Genomic DNA, 19,104 nt, shown 5'->3' with positions numbered 1-19,104 from the left:
ACCCCTTCTCCCCCCCATCCCAAACCGAAAGCGTAGCCCCACCCGCCCCCCACGTGCAGCAACGCGGCCAAACGAGCGCGGCGCCTTTAAGAGCCCCGTGGCGCCAATTCCGCCTCACGTGACCCGCCAGGGGGCGGCGCCGCAGTTCGCGCGAGTTCCCGCCAAACGCGGCGGGACCCCGCGCAGGCAATGGCGCAGCTCCGCCTCACCGATTTCTTCGGCCGCACCAAAGCCGCCGGCAGCCTCACCGCCAAGCACGGCGCCCGCGGTCTCAAGGCCGCCCTCCTCGCTGCCCCGGGGCCGCGGAACGATGGTGCCCGCGCTCCCGCGTCGCCGCGCACCCCGACCCGCAGCGCTGCCCCGGCGGTGCCGCGGATGGCGGGCAGGAAACGGAGCCGCCGGGAGATGGAAGCGGAGACACCGGGCGGGGAGCGGGGCGGGAAGTCGGCGCGGAAGCGGCTGGAGCTGCCGCGGGATGCGGGGCCGGAGGTGGGCGCTGGGGGGGCGGACGTGAAAGCGGGGCGCGGTCCTGTGTGCGGTGTTTGATTTGGGGGCGATCCTTGGCGTTTGAGTGGAAGGGTCCCTGGTGTTTGAATGGGGGGGGGTCGGTCCCACTGCTCGCTTTGGGTTCGCGGCATCGGGTCCCGCTGCTTGGATGGCGGAAGCTGACCCGGGAATGCCCGCACGCCTAGGGGCAGCCCCAGCTTTCACATCCTAATCCCATCTCCTGTGATCCACAGCCTGCCAGCCCCCCGCCGCTGGGTCCGCTGGAGCCCCCCGTAGCCAGCAGGATGCGCGCCCCCAGCCCGGAGCGGGACAGCGGGAGCACAGCGTGCCTGGAGCAGGTATGGGAGCATGGCTTAGTGCCACGTCGGGGTGTCCACTTGATCTTCATCCTTTATTAACTGTCCCTGACCACACAGGAGGAACTGGCCACGCTGCAGAGCCGTCTCCAGAGGATGAGGATGAAGCCCCCCACCCAACTGCCCCCCATCCCCGCTGGGGTCGGCGCTGAGCTGCGGAGCCGCCTGCAGAGCCTGCGGGGCCTGGAGCTGCGGCTCCGTGCCAAGGCAGCGGGCAGTGGGACGGGGCAGCCTGGGGTCACCGGGACAGAGGCTCCGGTAGCAGCAGAGAATAGGTGAGAAACGGCTCCGAGGAGGAAAGTGGGGCATGGAGGGGTTGCTGCCACAGGGGAAATGGCCACGGTGCTGCTCTGCCCATGCGATGTTGCATTTCTGCTGAGAGTGACAGCAGGGTCCCACAGATCAGCCCTGCCCTGGGCAAAGCCCTGAGCCCGGAGGGTTTGCCATTCCCAGAGCGCTGTGAGCTGGGACCAGTGTGGGATGGTGGGATGGGAGGGAGCACATGGGTCCTGCCCCAGCCCGGGGTGCGTGCTGCTCCCATCTCAGTGACCCCTCTCCATTCCCAGCAGCGCACGGCTCCCCGCATACCAGCGCTTCCATGCCCTGGCACAGGACACGCCACCAGGGCTGACGCTGCCCTACAAGTACAAAGTGCTGGCAGAGATGTTCCGCAGCGTGGACACCATTGCTGGGATGCTCTTCAACCGTGCTGAGACCATCACCTTCGCCAAAGTCAAGCAGGGCGTGCAGGACATGATGCGCAAGTGAGTCCGCGGCAGTGCTGGCGTGCGGCTGGGGCTGCTTGCCTGTGTCGGCCCTTGGGATTCCCCACCTCTCTGGTGCTGTTGCAGGCAGTTTGAGGAGCGGCACGTGGGGCAGATCAAGGCAGTGTATCCCAGCTCGTACCGCTTCCGCCAGGAGAAGAACATCCCCACCTACAGCAGCGGCGTGAAGAAGTCGGAGTATCAGCTGACACTGGAGCCGGTGCTGGGGGAAGGTACGCAGGGCTGGGACCTGCTGGGTCTGAAACAGCCTGGGCGTGGGTCAGCCCTGCAGCTCTGCTGCTGTACCCTGAGGTCTTTGCTGTGACGCCGCAGTCATGTTCTCCTCTCTCCCTGCAGATGAGCAGCTGTGTGGCCGCCCTCACCTGTCAGCATCACGCCTGCTGGAGCGCAGGAAGGAGTTCCACCGCAGCCTGGTGAACATCGTCAAGCAGCACCATGCGGTGAGCCCCAACCCTCTGCCAGGGAGCCAGGCTGTTCTCGCTCCCTGAAGGAGTGGGTGGGAGGACAGTAATGCGGCATGGAGAGCAAGGAATGCGTGGCTGCTGGGATTTCTCCCGGTTCTGGCTTTCCCCAAGCCGGCTGCCACATTCTCACCCTGCTGCAGGCATTCCTGGCTGCGCTGAGCCCTCCCATGGAGGTGCCGGAGGACAAGCTGACCCGCTGGCATCCCCGCTTCAATGTGGATGAGGTGCCTGACATCAGCCCAGCAGAGCTGCCACGGCCACCACAGGAGGAGAGGATCAGCACGGCACAGGAGGTGCTGAGTGCAGCTCGGGGCACAATGAGCACTAAGGTGAGCAGGGAGCACCCAGCCACCGCCCCACAGCAGCCATCCCGCTTTGTATGGGGAGGGGTGGGGAAGGGCTGCTCCCGTGTGGGCCAACTCGGTGCTGTAAGATGGGAGCACGCACTGAACATCGGTGTGCACGAGGCTGGAGGAGCTGCCCCTGGGGCCGGAGGTGAGGTCGTGCCCCACACAGATGGGTCTGATGCACGTGTGGGGAGCGCTGGGCTGCTGCAGGGTGGCCCTGGTGGGGGTGGGGGGCGGCGGAGGGGAAACTTCTCCTTCCTCCCAGCTGTAACCCAACTCCTCCTCCGTCCACATGAGCAGATGGAAAAAGCTCTTGCCAACCTGGCCTTAAGAAGCGCTGAAGCCGGTGCGGAGGAACCGGCGCTTTCCAAAGCAGCATCCCCTGCCAGCACCTCCAGCGCTCTCAAAGGGGTGTCCCAGGAGCTGCTGGAGCGGGTGAGTAATTCCATCCTGGCCACGGCCCCGGGGAGGGGGCCCACCTGTGCCTGAGCCCCTCTCCTTGCTCCCCAGATCCGTGCTAAGGAGGCCCGGCGGCTGCAGGCACTGATGACGCGGGCGGCGGGGCAGGAGGAGCGGCTGGCCATGCTGGGCCGACTGCCGGCCATGGCCCGCATCCTGCGTGGGGTCTTTGTGGCCGAGAAGAAGCCGGCGCTGCCCGTGGAGCTGGCGTGTGTCCGTCTGGCTGACAGCTTCCCCACCCAGATGGCAGCAGGTAGGGGGGCGGTGGGGCTGCGGGCGGCACGGCGCTGAGCTTTGCCGGGCTGGGAGCTGAGCTGGTGTCTGCATCCATCCCTGCAGGTGAGATGGAGAAGCACCTGCGGCTCCTGGCTGAGCTGCTGCCCGACTGGGTGACGATCCACGCCCTGCGCACCGACACCTACATCAAGCTGGACAAGAACGTGGACCTCAGCCTCGTCACCGAGAGGCTGGAGAAGGCAGCCAAGGAGGCAGAAGCCCTCTGAGCCCTGCTGGAGTCCAGGCTTCCCCCGTGCAGTTCTCTATTCTTCAAGCGTAGTGAGCTTTGGCCGTGCTCCGCGAGCAAAGCGGGTGTTGATGGAGTTCGTTCTTCTGTTGGGTCCCTGCAGATTGCAGCTGCCTCTAAGGCTGAAAGCACTCTGGGGTCGTGGGTGAGATCTGGAGCTTCCAGCCTCCTTTGTGCCATGCCCTGGATGGGCACAGGGGCTTCTTCTGTTCGCTGGGGGCAAGGAGGAGGAAGGAGGGAGAGAAGTTACAAAGCGCTGGTTTTGGTGTTTGGGTCTGGTTGTGTTTTTAAGGGAGGGAAGCACATCTCCAGCACTCGCTGGAAACGACGACAGGACTTGTCAAAACACATTTATATTAAATGTTTTACATAGAGCTGAGTCGCGTTGTGAACCCAGCGCTTTTCCTCCCGCTGTCTGTGCTGCTCCATGGCAAAGGGCCCCGGCCGCTCACGCAGGGAAGGGCTGGGGCACAGTCCAAGTGCAGAAAGCCTCGCTGGAAAAAGTGAGCGTGGGCTCAGCAGAGCTGAATGCAGCTCTTGTCAGCGGGGCCGGCGTGGCTCTGGCACGGGGCAGAGGGGTGAGCGTGGGGAGGGGCTGCCCAACGTGGGGCCGCTCACCTGGCTTGGGTGAATCCTGCCTTCTGATGGAAGGGGGGGCACTGAGGCGCTGTGTGCAGGGCTGAGCTGGAGGGAACTTCCAATTTGAAGGCAGCGTGAGCCCAGCAGGGCTTCGAGCCAGCACACAGGACATCTTGCTCCCCCAGGCTGAGCACAGCACATGCGTGCCTCCCCAGGGAGCTCACCCAGCTCCCGTTCACTGCTCACTCACACATACATGCTTCCTCCTGCCTGGAAGTAGCAGCTCCAAAGTGCTGCTGTGAGTCATGGCATCAAGCGAAAGCACCGTCCTCAGGTTCCCTGATGTCACCCCTTGGCTGCAAGCACAGCCAGCCCTGGCAGCAGCGAGGCCAGCGCTCGCCTCCGCACAGCACAGCTGCTTTCCACAGCTCCGTGGGGTGGAACTCATTTTTCCCCCTCTCTACATCACAGCGGGGGCCAAGTGTGTGTGTGCTCGGCCCTGGGGATCCCAGCACCCAGGGGAAGCTTCCCTGTGCAGTGGCTTTTTAGGGAACGGTGATAGAAGTGGGCACAACGAGGGCTGTGAGCAGGGCAGGCCATCCCTGTGCTCTGTGGTGCTCCTCCAGCACCGAGATTCACGCTGCCCACGTGCTCCCCTCCGACCTGTGGGATGGAGATACCTGGACGTGGTCGCCGCTGCCTCCTGGAAGGTTTTGGGGTGGCAATGGGGGGCTCAGGCTGCAGCCCCCAGCGCTGCCACGAGGGTCATTAACAGCTCCTGCTGCTGCAAGAAGAGCGCTGAGACAGGTTAGAAAAAATAGAAAAATAAATCCATGTTTATTGTACCAGTGAGTTCAGCCCCTGCTAAGATAGGGAGGTGGGATAACCCAGGGCTGGCCTGAACCCTGCTCAGACCAGGAGGCACAGCAGCACTGCGCCCATCTGAGCTCCTCAGGACCCGCTTGGAGCTCTCCCTCAGGCAGAGGGACCTGTGGCCCTGCGGAGCACCCTGCCCTGCTTTGGTAGCCTAGAACGCGACACCTGTAAACGGGCATCGTGGTCTCCTCCTCCCCAAAGAGGTGAACTCAAAACCAAAATATCCGTGCGCTAAGCATGCTTTGATCTGTGCCTCGGCAGCACTGCAGCTTCCACAGCTTCTTGTGCAGGAGTCAGTGCAGCAGGTCCCCCTGCCCACCCCATCGTGACACCAAGCCAGAGTCACCGCCTGCAACCCCAGAGGTGCTGCAGCAGCCAGCAGCCTCAGTCGTACTGCAGCAGGGAGTGGAAGGGGACGGTCTCCAGCTTGGCTGCTCCCCCCAGGGCCTTCAGCTCAATGACCACCAGGCACTCCAGGATGTCAGCCTTCAGCCTTGCCAGCAGCTCGCAGGCTGCACGCATCGTACCTGCATGCAGAGAGAGCTTCAGCACAGAGATCCCTGCTCGAGGAGCAGCAGCAAGCAAAGCACGCAGCAGGGAACTCCATGACAGCATGAGGTGTAGCTGCTACAGCCACTGACACGCAACAACCATTGCTGCTGCCTCCTCGCACACTGCAGGATGTTACATGGTGGTGGTTTCCACACACGATGTTCTCAAGGTTCCCCCGTGGAGGAAACCAGGGTGACTCCCTCTCCCCCCCCAGCACCCGCTTCTCTCACCTCCAGTTGCAAGCAAGTCATCCACCACGACCACTTTTTGTCCTGCTTCCACGGCATCGCTCTGGATTTCGAGTTCAGCCTGCAGGGTGGAAAGAGCATCTTCACTGCAGCCCTGCCTCGCAGAGGAAGGCTTCCTAACCTGCAAACCCTCAGAGCCCAAGCACAGCCTGCTGACCCCTTCCCCCACTGGGCATCACCTTGCCGTACTCCAGGGCGTATGAGATGGACTCAGTGGGGCCGGGGAGTTTCCCTTTCTTTCGGATCAGCACGAAGCCAACTCCCAGTCTCTGAGCCAGGGGGGGGCCGATGAGGAAGCCACGGGAGTCCAGACCTGAGGGGGCAAGCAGCAAGAGCACTCAGAAAAGCCATTTGGGATCGACACCCCGTGTTCATCCTCCCAAGTGCCAGAGCAACGTGCCCTTACGGCGATGCCCAAGGGTTAAATGCATACCTGTGCCCACCCCAACACGTCAGTGCAGTGTCCCACAACCCATCAGTGACCCCCACCCCCCAGCAGAAACCCCTCTGAGTTTCCCCTCAAGCTCTCCTTCACAGAGCTGAGCTCGGCTGAGCCCCAGTTATCATTGCGGCCACGCAGCCGAGGACTTTGCACAGCAGGTTATCAGCAGGCACTTGGAGATTTTGTCCAGACTGAGCTCAGGATCACCCTATCACCCAGCCCCAGCAGTTCCCTTCCCAGCACTTTCATTCTCAGCCTCTTTAATGCTGAAATGCATTATCACTGCTATGGCTGTTTCAGTTGGCTTGAAAAAAGCTGCATGGGAAGACAAACATGCTGGAACAGGGGCTCCCTGCCACGGGGCTGCCCAGGCACAGCACACCAGGCTGCAGTGCTCACCAAAAGCCTCTTTTTTAACAATGGAATTACAAAATTGGCACCGGTTGGCATCCGCCCCATCCCAAACCAGTATTTCAGGAAAGGACAGTTCTGGGTTAAGGGCAACACCATGCTGCTGTGACTGTACAATGCAGGCCAGCAGATAATGTCCAAGGGCTATGGTATTTCCTGTCCCATTAGCAAGGTGTCTGCCCACACTGAGCACCTGGGAGCACACAGCGCCCTGCAGCAGCCACGGAGCTGAACACCCACCTGCAATGACATCGATTTTGGGGAAGGAGGCCCTCAGGTGATCTTCCAGAAGATCAATCAAAGCCTTGAAAGCTACAGGATCCTTCAACAGGGGGCTGATGTCGCTGCAAACAGAGGGAGAACAGTTAGCAAGCAACCAAGGGGCGCAGGTGATGCTGCTACTACACCCAGGGGGCACAGCCAGAGGAGCCCCTGCTCCATCTCCATCTCCGCTCCATTTCCATCCCTTGCTCCCTGCCCCATCCCCAAATCCATCTGCATTCCTCAGCTCCATTCCCACCCCCTGCTTCATTCCCAGCTCCCTGGCCCCATCCCTACCCCCATACCCTATCCCCTGCTCCATCTCCAGCCCAGTCCCCCGCCTCATTCCCATCCTCTGCCCCTTGGTTCCATTCTCATCCCCATTCCCCATCCCCCGCTCCATCCCTAGCTCCATCTCCATTGCCCCAGCCCCATTCCCATCCACTGCTCCATCCCCCATCCTCCGCCCAACCGCAGCTCCCTGCCCCGTCCCCGTCTCCCTCCTCCACCTCCATCTCCACCCTTAATTCCCCCGCCCCATTCCCACCCCCTCCTTCATTCCCACTTCCTCGGCTCCATCCCCACTTCCATCCCCATCCCCACCCCCAGCTCCTCTGCTCCATCCTCGGCCCCATCTCCCCCGTTCCAAACCCGCACCGAAACAGCACTCCAGGCACGGGGAAGTCGGGGAAGGACCGCACGCGGTCCCGCACCGCCCGCAGCCGCTCCCCGCTCATGGCGCTCCGCGCTCCGACTGCGCAACCGCGGCCGGACGGCACCCGGCGGGCGGAGCTTTCGCGGCGCTGCGCGGCTGCGCCGAGCTCCGCTGCTGCCGTGCGCGGAGCCCCGAGCTGCGGAGTCCCGTCCCCAGCCCTGGGCGCGAAGCTTTCGGTTCACGGAGCTCCAGCACCGCAAGGCGCGATGCCCCGGCCGCTCGCTGCGCTGCTCTGGTTGCGCTCCCTGCAGCGCGCGGGGCTCCGCTTGGAAAAGAGGCGCCGTGCCCAGGGGGACGTTTCCACCCCTTTCACCCCTCCCAGTGCCTCGCGCAGATAACGTGCTCGTAAGGACTACGTGATTTCCTGCTTTTCTGTCTCTCATTGAGTCCTGTGAAGCTGTGCAATCGTTCCTTGCGTTTGTTAGAGCCGTTTGGGTTACGATCAGAGCAGATGGACGCAGCAGAGCGCCCTGGGTCCAGGGCCAGCTGAGCACCAGCGGCCTGATCTGCTGGTTGGTGACCCTGCACGTAGCAGGGGGGTTGAAACCCAGGCCATTCTGCGGTTCTGGTTGGCGAGGCAGTCATGGTGCTCCTGCACAGCCCTCAGTTCCACCTCCTGCTGTGGGAATTGCCATTTGCCCATGCAAAATCCATCGCGGGCAGGAGATGCGCTGCCGAATGATCGCAGATCTCCTTTTCCATTAGCAGATCTGACCTGGATCTGCACCAAATGCACCCAGGTGCAGCTGCCCACTGAAAGCAAAGGCAGCTCTAGCATGCAAAACCCCGGCTGAGCGTGGTGCCTGCCACTGACAGGGACTGCAGCAGCCTGGCTGCGGACACAAAGCTGCCCCTGCACCTCCCAGCTGTCACATGGGGCTCTTGCACAGTGAGGGTTCTGCCCGCATCCCGCACCCCCCGCGCTGTTGCATTTCCAGCTCTCGATGCGCAGCCTCTAGGAGACTGCAGGCTGAATCCTCCACTGCTCCACCTCCCTCCTTCTCCATCCATGGGGTCTCTTTGGCCCTCTGGTTGAAGGCACCTGTGTGCTGGATGGCTGGGGCGAGCTGAAGGTCAGCTCAGAGGTTGCTCCATTCCTCGCCAGGCTTTTTTGCCAGGGCAGCCCACACAGGAGCTCAGCGTGCCTCCTTCCACAGCCGTTCCCTCGCAGAGTAACATTTTCCCTGAAGTCAGATTATCTCCTTGGCACCAGAAAAATCCTAACAGCTGTTCCAGCGAAGCAAACACAGCTGTGGCACGCGGCCACGCGCTGGAACAGGCGCCGCGCTGCACCCGTGCTCCCGCAGAACAACTGGAAGGGTTTTGCTCTTTTGTCATCCCACCAACGACAATCCCAGATGTCAGCCGTTCCGGCAGCTCCTCTCTTCTTCCTGCTGGATGGAAGCGATGGAATTGCTCTGCCTACCCATGGAAATAAGCGGGCGATGGGAAGGGACCCTGCCCTCCCCCTGCCCGCGGTGCCATGGCCAGGCAGCCCTGCCTGGTGCCAGCCCACCACACGCTGCAGGTTCCACCTCACCTGGTTTTGCAGTGACAGCCCATAGGACAGCAGTGTTTTCCAGCAGCTACACGAGGTTCCCAGGCCTTGCACCGATGCTACGGAAGGCTACACCAAGCCTCCAGCTGCCAGAAATGACGCAACGTGCCAGCTCGGGTTTAAGAACATTTCTCCAGGCTTTCTGTCAGCGCTGCACCTCGTTAATCAATCCCTCATTTCGGAGGGCTGCACTGACCGATTTTAACATCCAGAAGTAAACGAGTTTCCCTGTAATTGTTCAACTTTTCAAACAACAGGGCTGACTCCTACCGCAGTTTCCATCCGAAAAGAACTTTCCTAGGACCAATTTCCAACGGTGATGTCAAAGGGCTTCAGCTCTGGAATATCGCATCATGGGGAGCTGTCGGACCGGGGAGGGCTGCAGCCCCACATCTGCCTCCCTGGATGGCACTGCAGGAGGGGGAGAACACCTTTGCCCCTCTTTCCCAAGCGTGGATGAGCGCTTTAAGATCCCGATGTGAGAGATGTTGTTAGAACACAGCAACTGTTTGGATGGAGGCTTCGGAGCTGACTCTAATCAGCTTCACGGGGCAATTAGAAGAGCTGTGCTGAGCGTGGAAGTTTCTGTTCCGTTCAGGATGTTAAAACTTCAGCGTGAAGTGGAACAAAATGCCCCAAATTTCAACATACCCCACAAGGGGAAACGAGAACTCAAATTTCCATCCAAATCCTCCGGAACGCTTCGTTTCAATTTCAGCTTTGGAAACGCACGCACTTTAAAGCAGTTTTAAATAATGATAATATATATAAAAAACAACAACCAAAAAAAAAAAACAAACCCCAAAAAACAACCCCACAAATGTGCAATATCTTATTTCAACAGCGGAGGAATGCAGCTCCCCAGCCAGCTCCCCAGGCTCTGGATTGGTGCTGTGAGCAGCAAACTCGCTGTGTCCCATCTAATGGGGGTAAGGGGCCACGCTCTGCGCTGCCTGCTGAGCTTCCTGCTCACAGCTGAGTCCAGCTCAGGCCCTTGGAGGGGACACAGAGCTCCTTCCTTCCCCCTGCCAAAGCAGGAGGGGGATTTGGAGCCAGAGCTCATGCATTTGGCACGCCTTCCTTGCTGCTGGCAAAGCGGCCGATGGGTTTTTCTGCCCCTCTTCCTTCTGGGGGGGGATCTCTGTATCCTCTGTATCCTCACACCCAGCAGGGTGTGAAGTGGCCCTGGGAGAGAAAAAGGCAGAGAACTGTGTGCCAGCTGCCAGGCTGGTTCCCAGTAAGTTGGATGGCAGAGGTTTCTGCTCTTCTAAGAGACCACAGGCTTTTGGCTCGGGCTGAACCTTTATTTAGTGTTTATATAATTCAGACTGGACTTCGAGCAACAGCAAAACTCCAAGTGGAGGCACAGGATATAAAGAAAACCAAGACATGGGGTCTGTTTTGTGTCTAAAGGAGATGTTTTCCAACAAAAAGAAGGAACCTCAGATGAAATTTCAGTTCTTCCCTCACAGCCGCACTTAAAAGCTATGAGTTTGATTGGAGAGACACCGCTGTGCTGCTCTCTGATAGCAAATGGAAAGCATCAAACAGAACCAGAAAACAACAGCAGCAGCGCATTCCCAAGTGTTAAAACTGCTCAGAAAAGTGGAAAAGGAGCCATTTGAACTGCAAAACAGTTACTTGGCTATGGAACAAGCAGTCAATCACTCAGTGCACGCAGCCTACAGGCTCCCCAGGCTGAGGACGGCCGCAGGATCCCTGCTCAGCCAGCTGTCTGAGTGCTCCTTGGGGTTTCCAACACTGGTTTCCAACCCCAAATCCCCACCTGAACCCACGCTCACCTTAAGAAGGTCTTTCTTCTGCAATGACTTCATGCTGTGCCTGCAAAGATCTCCTTGGTGCAAGTCTTCTCAGGCCTTCAGATGTTCATCTGGGCTGCTTTGCTTTCTTGCAGAACCACACAGGTGCCCCCAGTTCAGCATCTCCCTTCTCAGCAGGGTCAGCTCCAGTGCCTTGAGTAAAAGCACACTGTCACCCTCAGCGCTGGCATGAAAGCTCAGTCCCAAACAGCACAGAACAGCAAATCCGTGCTCTTTCCCTCGTGTTCTGCTCCAAACTTTCCCATTTTTGCTCCTAACACGGCGCTCCTCTGCTTGGCAATTGACACACGGAGGCACGTTATCTGCCATCACTGCACTCCGTTCTGTTTGCAGGGCATTAACCTTGGCTCTAAGTGTTTGGAATTGATCTTCTGCATTCCAATCCCAGCGTTCTGCTCCCCAAATTGTTGGTCCACGGAGACTTAATTTGCCACCGAAACAATCCATTTGTCACTGCAGGCTTTTAAAGCCAGGCTCCATTTTTGTAGCTGCGGACCGTAAATGCAGCAGGACTTTATTACTGACATCCATCTCAGAAGCTTCTCTGCACGGAGGGTGGGACGATAACAGAGCCTCTGGGGCAGAGGAGGGCGACTCAAGAGGCTCAGCTAATTGGAAATTAAAGGCAGGAATTCCTCGGACTCTCAGCCCAAGCAGATATGAAGCTTTCAGCATTTAGGAGACGTATTTAAAGACAGGAACGTGGCACAGCAGCAGCCTTAGAACGACACCAGCTCTCCTTCAGCTCGCGGCCTGAGGAAGGAAGCCACCAGGGGAGCAGCCCTGCTGCGGGTCACTAAATCCCAGCAGGAAAGGGGCCTGGCTCTCAGCTATGGCACACACAGCCCCTGCAAAGCCAGGAGCCCCACAGCAGGCAGCCGTCGCGTGGATCAGAGCTCGGGGTAACGATGAGGGGCACCAGGGCGGCCCGCAGGCTGCAGGCTGGCGGGGTTGGTGCCACGGCTGTGCGCTCAGCTCACTCCCACCCCTGCCTCCAAAGCGCGCCGGGCAGCGCTGTGTGGGTTGGGTAATTGATCCGTGTTAAAAATAATGCAAGGAAAACAAAACAAGTTATTTTTAAGCTCGGCCAGCTGCCGTGATCCAGGAGGCAGAGCTGTGAGTGCCCCGAACCGAGGTGCCAGCTGTGCACAGGTGTGTGCAGACAAACCCTCCGACTCCTCACTGATAAATCCGTTTGTTTCTTTTCCTCGGCTCCTCATTTCACTTCAATATTGAAATCTGTACATCTTTGGGAAAGGCACTGATTTGAAGTGCTGCCCGGCTGTCCAGCTGTAGAACGACTGTTCTTATTTAAAGCAGTCGCTTCTTTCTACGAAGCTTGATCTTTTCTAGCTACCAAACACAAAGCAATTAAGTAAACAAACTTCAAGTCATTTCCAGCAGCCAGCTTTGTAGTGCAAAGTTTACATCCAGTATCTATGCACCAAGGGACTATTTCAGTAAAGGACGGAGACTTTTGTGTGCTGAGTAACCAAACACTGAGCGCGGGCTGCCGTGCCCAAGCAAGTAATGCAGAGGAGGAAAAAAGCACTGTCTTCAAAACTGCAAGCTGCAAGAGAGACGAGAATGAAGCAGCAGGCAGGGCGCGTGGCTCCCAGCACGTGGCACGCTTACCATGAGCACGGTGCAAAGGCTGAGAACTGGGCAGGGTGTCTGGGGGAGCACCCAGCAGAGCTGCAGCCCTGGGATCTGCTCACAGGCAGCGCGCAGAGATGAAGCTGCTGCAGTTTGCAGCAGACGCTCACAGCTGCTGGAGAGCTGACAGCGGCGTGCAGGCGGCCGTGGTGCCGGACTCCCTCGTCTGGTGGTATCTTTATTTGTGGTAAGAATGGAGCGTTGGGCTGGGAATGCCTCTGGCTCTTGGTGAGGGCAGGTAGGGGCTGGGATGGCACACAGCCTGCGGGCAGGGAGGTGCTGAGGGTCTGGCGTTGGTTGGAGCACTGTGCTCATTACAACCTTAGAGGATTATCCAGCTTCGGGAGATGGGTGCTAGGAATTACTGTGGAGATGAAAACATAGGAACTGGGGGGATGAGAGCGTTTGGGATTATGGCGTGGGCAAGGAGAACAAGTTGAGAGGTCTGCAGGAGGCAGAGCGGTTAACACAGAAGCTGTCAGCATGTCTCAAGCCAGCTTCAGCTTTGCCTGGGAAGGAAGCAGCCCTACGGAGTACCTTGATCCTTCTCAGGGCAGCAAAATGCCTTGTGGAGAAGGCACGTGTCCAGTAGCAAACAGGGGAGGGGTGGAAGCAGACCCGTCAGTGTGCAGACAGCAAGCTTACATTGCTTCCAACTATTCCCTTACAGCTCCACAACAACCCTGCTAGGTTCTGTTCGACAGACGTTTATTAGCAACAGTGAGGGGGGTGAGAAACAGACCCGAAACGGGGTGAGCAATTTACAATGTGAAATTATGCGAAGAATCTGCATTTACCATGAACTCTGTTTAGAGAAGTGCTGCACCCAGGCTGGGGGAGAGTTTGCACAAGGAGAATTCCTCGGAGAGCACACGCTGGAAACAGGGTCAAGAGTTAACGTGTGATGCAAACGGGCATTTCTGAGCCTGCAGTTGGCTGGGCCCAGGTCACGAGACTGAAAGAGTGACTTACACCATATTTGGATCGAGATTTTTGGAAATGAAGATGATCCCACACATGAAACACAGAGCCCCAGCTCCCCAGAACGCTCTGCACGCCACCAATGAGGCGATACTTACAGGAACCCTACCTGCAAATTTCTTCACAGTGTGACCTGCTGAGCGTTTTGCAGCCCCAGAAAGAAAACATGCAGGGCATCCTGCCTGTGCTGACCCCTAGTTGAGAAGAGAATGCAGCTCTTGTTTGCACTCAGGCATGCACAGCAGCAGCGTGGGCCGTACGGCTGCACCCAGTGCTTGCAAGCTTAGGAAGAACAGGCAAAAACAAGCCGGTGTCCAAAGAGTTCACAATGGAAATGAAATGTTAGAACAACAAGTTACATGCAAAGAAAACAAGGGCAGCTTGGGCAGGGCTGTAGGTTTCCTGAGCAGTCTCCTATGGCTGCTGCTGGGGCATCCACACGATGCAGTGACTCCGGAGGTCAGCTGGAAGAAGCCAGAGGAAAGGTGCCGCCGTGGTGCTTCTGAGCTCACGGCAGAGCTGGGGTTGTCCAAAGATCTTTCACAGTTAAAACAGTCCTCACTGAAAATTTACCATTTACGGAAACGATGAAACCAACAGATGAGGCCAGGCTAAACCCTGAGCACCAGCAATATAAACACCGTCCCTTTTGGAAGAGCAAATGATGATATCACACAGACATCACACCCTTCCTGGGTAAACAGGAGTGCCAACGTGAGGAGAGATGCATTGTAAACTCTGCGTCCAGGCGGCTGGAAGGCTTTTGGGGCAGCTCCTGAAGGCTGCAGGAAAGATCAGTGAGGCCAAAAGCACTTCTTTGGATCAGACTTGGGTGGTTTGAGGCACTTCCCTAGCTTCTCACAGCCTGGGGGAGACCAATTCTGTTAAAAAACAAACAAAATGCACAGAAAAGAAATGAAGTTAGACGTTCACGCAAAGTATCTGCTGAGCCTTGCATCCTAATGGACCCCTTCTGAAAAACAGAACTCTTGCAGCTGGGATCATCCATTTTCCAAGGTCAAATCCTATTCAAAAAGGCTTTAGGGAAGACTACAGATCCTTATGCATCAGATGATTGCCTCTGTTGGAATACGGTGGTCTCTCCTGCAACCTGGTGGGACTCGTAGTGACTTCTTCCCTTCCCTGCAGCAGTTTGGAGCACACAGATCACAAGCTGTTGGTGAATTCCCAGTTCTCCTACGATCCAGAAAGGAGCTCAGACCCCCAGCACTACAATTCCCATGTGCTTTATTAAGGAAGCAAGTAAAAAGCACCCCTGTTTGAAGGCTGAGGGTGTGAGAGAGAAAAATGTCTGTGTTTTAAACGAGCATTCTGATGGATAAATTCATGAACAGTGGACTGGGAGGCATTTATGAGCCAACTACACCAATGCATGCAGAGCAAAACTGTTCTCCTCCCTTGTTTTCATGCTTCTTGAACTACTTTTCTCCAGCACGCACACAACAGAGAAGCAGCATCAGAAAGGAATCCCACTGCAGACCTCAGCTTCCAAAGGGATTAACAGAGGAAGGAGTTTGGATGACAGAGTTCTTTCAATTTTAGGGGTTTTTTTTTGGTATCATTTAACATTTGGGTCTGTGCCAACGTGAATGGCAGATCTCTGCCCTGAGAAATCTTGTGTGTTCTTTCCCTGACTCTCCAAGTCCACCCATGGGAGATCCTCGCTGTCGCCCGTTAACGCTCAGCTCAGCTCTGACCTACTGCCTTTTGTGTCATTAAGTTTTTCAAGTCATTAAACTGATGAAGTTCCTGTGGAGGTAAACAGAAGCTGAACCCCATCAAAGATACCGGAGCAGGTTTCTATTCCATGCAGCTGACAACAGATGGCAGTGAGACACCAGCTATCTCTGCAGGTCGGGAGCAGAACACAGAGCTGAGCTTGGTGAAACGGCAGCACGAAGGGCTCCAGATCGTTTGCAAACAATTAATGCCTTTTCTAAGTCCATTTCTCAATTTTAAAACGCACCGTGGGAAATTTCAGCTGCTTGATCGCTCCGTGGAGGAACCAGAGATCCAAAGAAACAAAGAAAATATTCAGGCAGCACAGACCCAGAGAGAGGGCTGGGGTATGGAGTGAAGTATGGGACCTCCAGTCCAGCACTTGTTCCACCTTGCAACCCAAAGGCACCGTGTGCTGACAAACAGCATTGCTGCTCCTGCAGCACCTGCACACATTGCACCAGGGCAGCTGCAAACAGCACCACGACTGCACGTTATTATGAACCAGTTTTGGAGCTGGAAGCACAGAAGAAAACTCTTTCCAGGGAAGGGCTCTGGGAGCAGCCAGACGCTGGGGAGAGTGCCTGAGCCCAGAGGAGCACAGAACAGGGTTTACTAAAGGCAAGGTTGAATAATGAAAGAGAACAATGCAGAAACAATGGTCCTTCAAATGGTTTTCCTGCTTGACATCCAAAAATAAAAGGTAGCAACTGCTAAAAAAGATCTCTGCTTTCTTATCAAGGAGACAGAGGCAGCTCCATGTTCTGCACTGCTCTGGCTGGCTGGAGACAGAGCCTAAGCAGCAGTCAAGGTATGCTTCATAAGGTTACCTCAGTGTCAGGAAGACTTTGGCTGTTGCTGTTTTGTGTCAGTCTATACAGACACATCCCCTTAAATTACACAAACTCTTGTCATCTGACAACCTTATCTCCTAAGAACCATCCCGTTTATTTCTCAGGTTCACAACAGGCCAAGCAGCATTTGGAAGGAAAGCCAAACTGTAACTTTCCAACATGCAATTCCAAACAGAACTGGAAACCAGTTTGGCCTGCTTCAGAGCAGAAGGACTTTGGAAGAGACAGGCACAGGTGTGTACCAGGATAGGAGACCACACAGCACCAAAGATGCTCAGTGATCTGAGTATCTGACAAGATCCCCACTGTCTCAGTCCCACCTCCCAAAACACAGAGGGCTTTTGAGAACTGCAGAGTGGATTGAAAGGAGAAGCATCTACAGTTACAGACACCTTGGTGTCTCTGAGGGAGGAAGTCACAGTGTATCACAGCGTGCTGGCAGGCTTTGCACACATAACCCAACTGGCTCCATACGAGCTGTGCTGTGCAGCTGCATCCCACAGGTAACAAACAGCCCTCCCTTCCTCCCCATCCTTTCCCAGCATTCAGTGACATTTTTAAGCCTTGACAAAATGTACTTTAAGCAAAGGAATTGTAAATGTTTTAACTGCTCACCATGACAGCCTTGTCGCACACGTTGAGCTGTGGCACTCCTGGCACCATGGTCTCCTTGTGCTGCTGCACCACAGCAGATATCCTCCTCATAACTCCTTGGTATTCATCACTAGCAAAACTAGAACGTGAAAAAAAATTCAGAAGTTAGTGGGGCTTCCTGAATACAGCAGGTTTGACACACAGCACTGTTAAAGCATCACCAAGCTATGCCAGAAGACATATTCTGGGCTGCAGCGAAGAAGAGCAACGTAAACAGGCAGCCAGCACTGCACACCCGCAGCTCCATCGGGAACTAAAGGAGCTGGGCTGAAAGAATCCATCCTGGCTGGGCACGAGGCTGCAGGCCTGATTCCCAGCCTGGGGGGCAGGGACAGCAGACAGCCCTGTGTGCTCCCCAGCACAGCAGCACATGGCTCCCAGCAGAGCAGCTCAGCACAGGGCTGCAGCACGAACAGCTGCTGCTTCCAGCAGCCCCAGTGCCTCACATGCTGGACAAGAGATGCTGCCAGCTTGCGTTGGCTCCCAGGGGGATGTCATTAGCAAAGGAAAGGTGCTCTGGGGTTGTCCGCCGGTGCTTTAAGTGGTTATCTAGGGAGACCAGAGTACAGGACAGACACCTTGCCAGGTACACGACACATAAACAAGTCTGCTAAGGCTGTCCTTCCAGTGTGTCGCATGTGAGGTCACCCAGTTCCCAGTGCTCCCATCCTCCACTCTTCTGAGAGCTTTTCTGCAGAACGTGCATCACGTGGAGGCATTCACTGAAGGGAAGTGACAGCAATGTCAGTACTTTGTTTTCAAGAGCATTCTCCAGCTAAGGGTTTCAAATGCAACCAACTGTTGGCCAGAAAAACTCTTCACGATCGCTAAGTAAAATGAACTAATATGCAAACAGGAAGATGGAGAAGAATAGGAGTGACTGGTCCAAGACAAGAATACCTCCTTCATTTTGCAACATTACAGCTTCATTATTGCAAGCTGGGAGCCATCCATCAGGCTCCAAGCCCTCGTACGATGCTATAAATCACCAGATTCTTACCCAACTGTTACTCCAGTAGGTACTTGTTGAAGTGGTTCAGAATCTACTTCAAGTATTTCTGACGTGGAGGATGACCACCCAATGATCTCATTTTGTCCATCACCTTAAGAGTCACTTAAAAAACAGAGAGCGGCAAATTGGCTCTGAAGATAAAAGAGAAACAACGCTGCCTGCTGCTGACCTCGGGCTCCCTTTGCTCGCAGTCCAAGCTGGCCACAGCCCCACACTCCGGCTAATTTCCTACTTTGAAAAACAATCACATTTCAAAGCCCAGCAATGTGCCAACAGTTTCCAGTAAACCCTATAAATATCGCATCTCGGCAGCTGTCCAGAGAGAAGCTGATTGTGGGGATGGGCCTGAGCGCTGCTGATAGAGAAGCGGAAGGGAATTTGAAATGACAAGCTCAAGCAAACTAATCTGTTGCTCTCACGCCCTGCTAGCTGTATCCTGGCCGTACGGCTCTGCACGTGGAAATGGTGAGGCCCCCAAATTCGCACGCTGCCCTGTGCACGCATCCCTCATAGCTCTCAAGCAGCCCCAAGGACTGCTGCGAGCAGAGGGCTGGATGCCACCAGCCACCCCCTGTGGCTTCACCCTCACTGAGGACACTCCTGCTTGGTGAGCATTGCATCCCGGTGGCACAACGGCCTTTCAGCTCAGCCAGATTTCATCCGTGAGTCCTCCGGTTGGGTTTCAAACACAGAAGGCTGTCGGCGCAGCAGCGAGCCTGGAAATATCACAGCAGGTTTTTAAAAGAGGCCAAGAGCGTTTCATGCTGACTCGTGCCCACATGCAGAGGACAGCTAATGCAGGAGAGCCTGCACAGAGAGAGACAAAGCAGCAGAGCCACGTGTGGCCAGGGAGAGCTCCTAAAGCACGGGTGGGTCCCCGGGCCGTTCTGATAGCTAATCGCTTAATGCCTTCTGCTGCTGCCCTCCTAACGTGTTTATGGCCATCACACCCCTGTGTCATCTCCCCAGCATTCCAGATCTCGAGGAAGCAGACCTGTAAGACAAAATGTTGCTGCTATCTCATTAAGCTCTTTATGCCTTTACAAATGTTTAAGTGCTAAAGAGCCCAATTTCATCCACCGAAGCGGCTTTCCGTACGCACGATTCCAAATTAGCTATAATCTGGACAGACCACTGGAAAACACAGCTGTGGTTGGGATGAAAGATAAACAATATGTTGTCATAACTGCTGCTTTTTGCTCCAAATATGCCAGTCCTGTCCCAAGGAAAAAAAAAATAAATCCTTCTGCTATCATCTTAAATACTGCTTTTATCCATGGCAT

General features: G+C 56.2%; 3 protein-coding genes across 5 annotated transcripts in view; 1 reads left to right on the top strand and 2 right to left on the bottom strand.

Moving 5' to 3' along the window:
• Positions 1–140: 140 nt before the first annotated feature.
• CDT1 (chromatin licensing and DNA replication factor 1) lies at positions 141–3,815 on the top strand. 2 transcript variants are annotated; one of them, XM_052686253.1, is made up of 10 exons: positions 141–489; positions 741–845; positions 924–1,138; positions 1,433–1,627; positions 1,715–1,860; positions 1,985–2,088; positions 2,253–2,441; positions 2,760–2,894; positions 2,970–3,171; positions 3,258–3,815. In XM_052686253.1, the coding sequence occupies exons 1-10, from the start codon at positions 190–192 to the stop codon at positions 3,419–3,421; spliced, it is 1,755 nt and encodes a 584-aa protein (XP_052542213.1). In that variant the 5' UTR covers positions 141–189; the 3' UTR covers positions 3,422–3,815. The 2 variants fall into 2 exon arrangements, with proteins under 2 accessions (XP_052542213.1, XP_052542212.1); XM_052686252.1 differs by having other exon boundaries at positions 1,430–1,627.
• Positions 3,816–4,828: 1,013 nt separating this feature from the next.
• On the bottom strand, positions 4,829–7,603 carry APRT (adenine phosphoribosyltransferase). Its single transcript, XM_052686273.1, has 5 exons — positions 7,468–7,603; positions 6,790–6,893; positions 5,876–6,009; positions 5,679–5,757; positions 4,829–5,423 (listed from the first exon to the last, which is right to left on the bottom strand). Exons 1-5 carry the CDS (start codon positions 7,545–7,547, stop codon positions 5,281–5,283), a joined length of 540 nt encoding a protein of 179 aa, XP_052542233.1. The 5' UTR covers positions 7,548–7,603; the 3' UTR covers positions 4,829–5,280.
• Positions 7,604–13,271: 5,668 nt separating this feature from the next.
• The window catches only part of GALNS (galactosamine (N-acetyl)-6-sulfatase), a 43,081-nt gene continuing 37,248 nt past the window's right edge, over positions 13,272–19,104 (bottom strand). Inside the window, exons 13-14 of one of the 2 annotated variants that reach the window (XM_052686251.1) lie at positions 16,771–16,888; positions 13,272–14,442 (exon numbers count right to left, since the gene is read on the bottom strand). In XM_052686251.1, coding sequence (XP_052542211.1) covers positions 14,356–14,442; positions 16,771–16,888 — 205 coding nt within the window. In that variant the 3' untranslated portion in view covers positions 13,272–14,355. Of the gene's footprint in view, positions 14,443–15,405; positions 15,771–16,770; positions 16,889–19,104 lie in introns of those variants that run through there. The other variant, XM_052686250.1, reaches the window with a different exon arrangement.

Source organism: Tympanuchus pallidicinctus, unplaced genomic scaffold (assembly GCF_026119805.1).
Source record: "Tympanuchus pallidicinctus isolate F22 unplaced genomic scaffold, pur_lepc_1.0 scaffold22, whole genome shotgun sequence".
Taxonomy (NCBI): domain Eukaryota; kingdom Metazoa; phylum Chordata; class Aves; order Galliformes; family Phasianidae; genus Tympanuchus; species Tympanuchus pallidicinctus.
Note: the sequence above shows the minus strand (reverse complement) of the source record. Positions and strands in the feature narration are given on the sequence as shown.

Excerpts from the sequence above, each read along its gene's own strand:
- CDT1 (XM_052686252.1), top strand. The coding sequence starts at position 190 with ATGGCGCAGCTCCGCCTCACCGATTTCTTCGGCCGCACCAAAGCCGCC. Across the intron at positions 490-740 it reads CGCGGGATGCGGGGCCGGAG|CCTGCCAGCCCCCCGCCGCT; the intron begins GTGGGCGCTGGG and ends TGTGATCCACAG. Across the intron at positions 3,172-3,257 it reads CCCCACCCAGATGGCAGCAG|GTGAGATGGAGAAGCACCTG; the intron begins GTAGGGGGGCGG and ends CCATCCCTGCAG.
- APRT (XM_052686273.1), bottom strand. The coding sequence starts at position 7,547 with ATGAGCGGGGAGCGGCTGCGGGCGGTGCGGGACCGCGTGCGGTCCTTC. Across the intron at positions 6,894-7,467 it reads GTGCCTGGAGTGCTGTTTCG|CGACATCAGCCCCCTGTTGA; the intron begins GTGCGGGTTTGG and ends CTCTGTTTGCAG. Across the intron at positions 5,424-5,678 it reads TGACTTGCTTGCAACTGGAG|GTACGATGCGTGCAGCCTGC; the intron begins GTGAGAGAAGCG and ends CTCTGCATGCAG.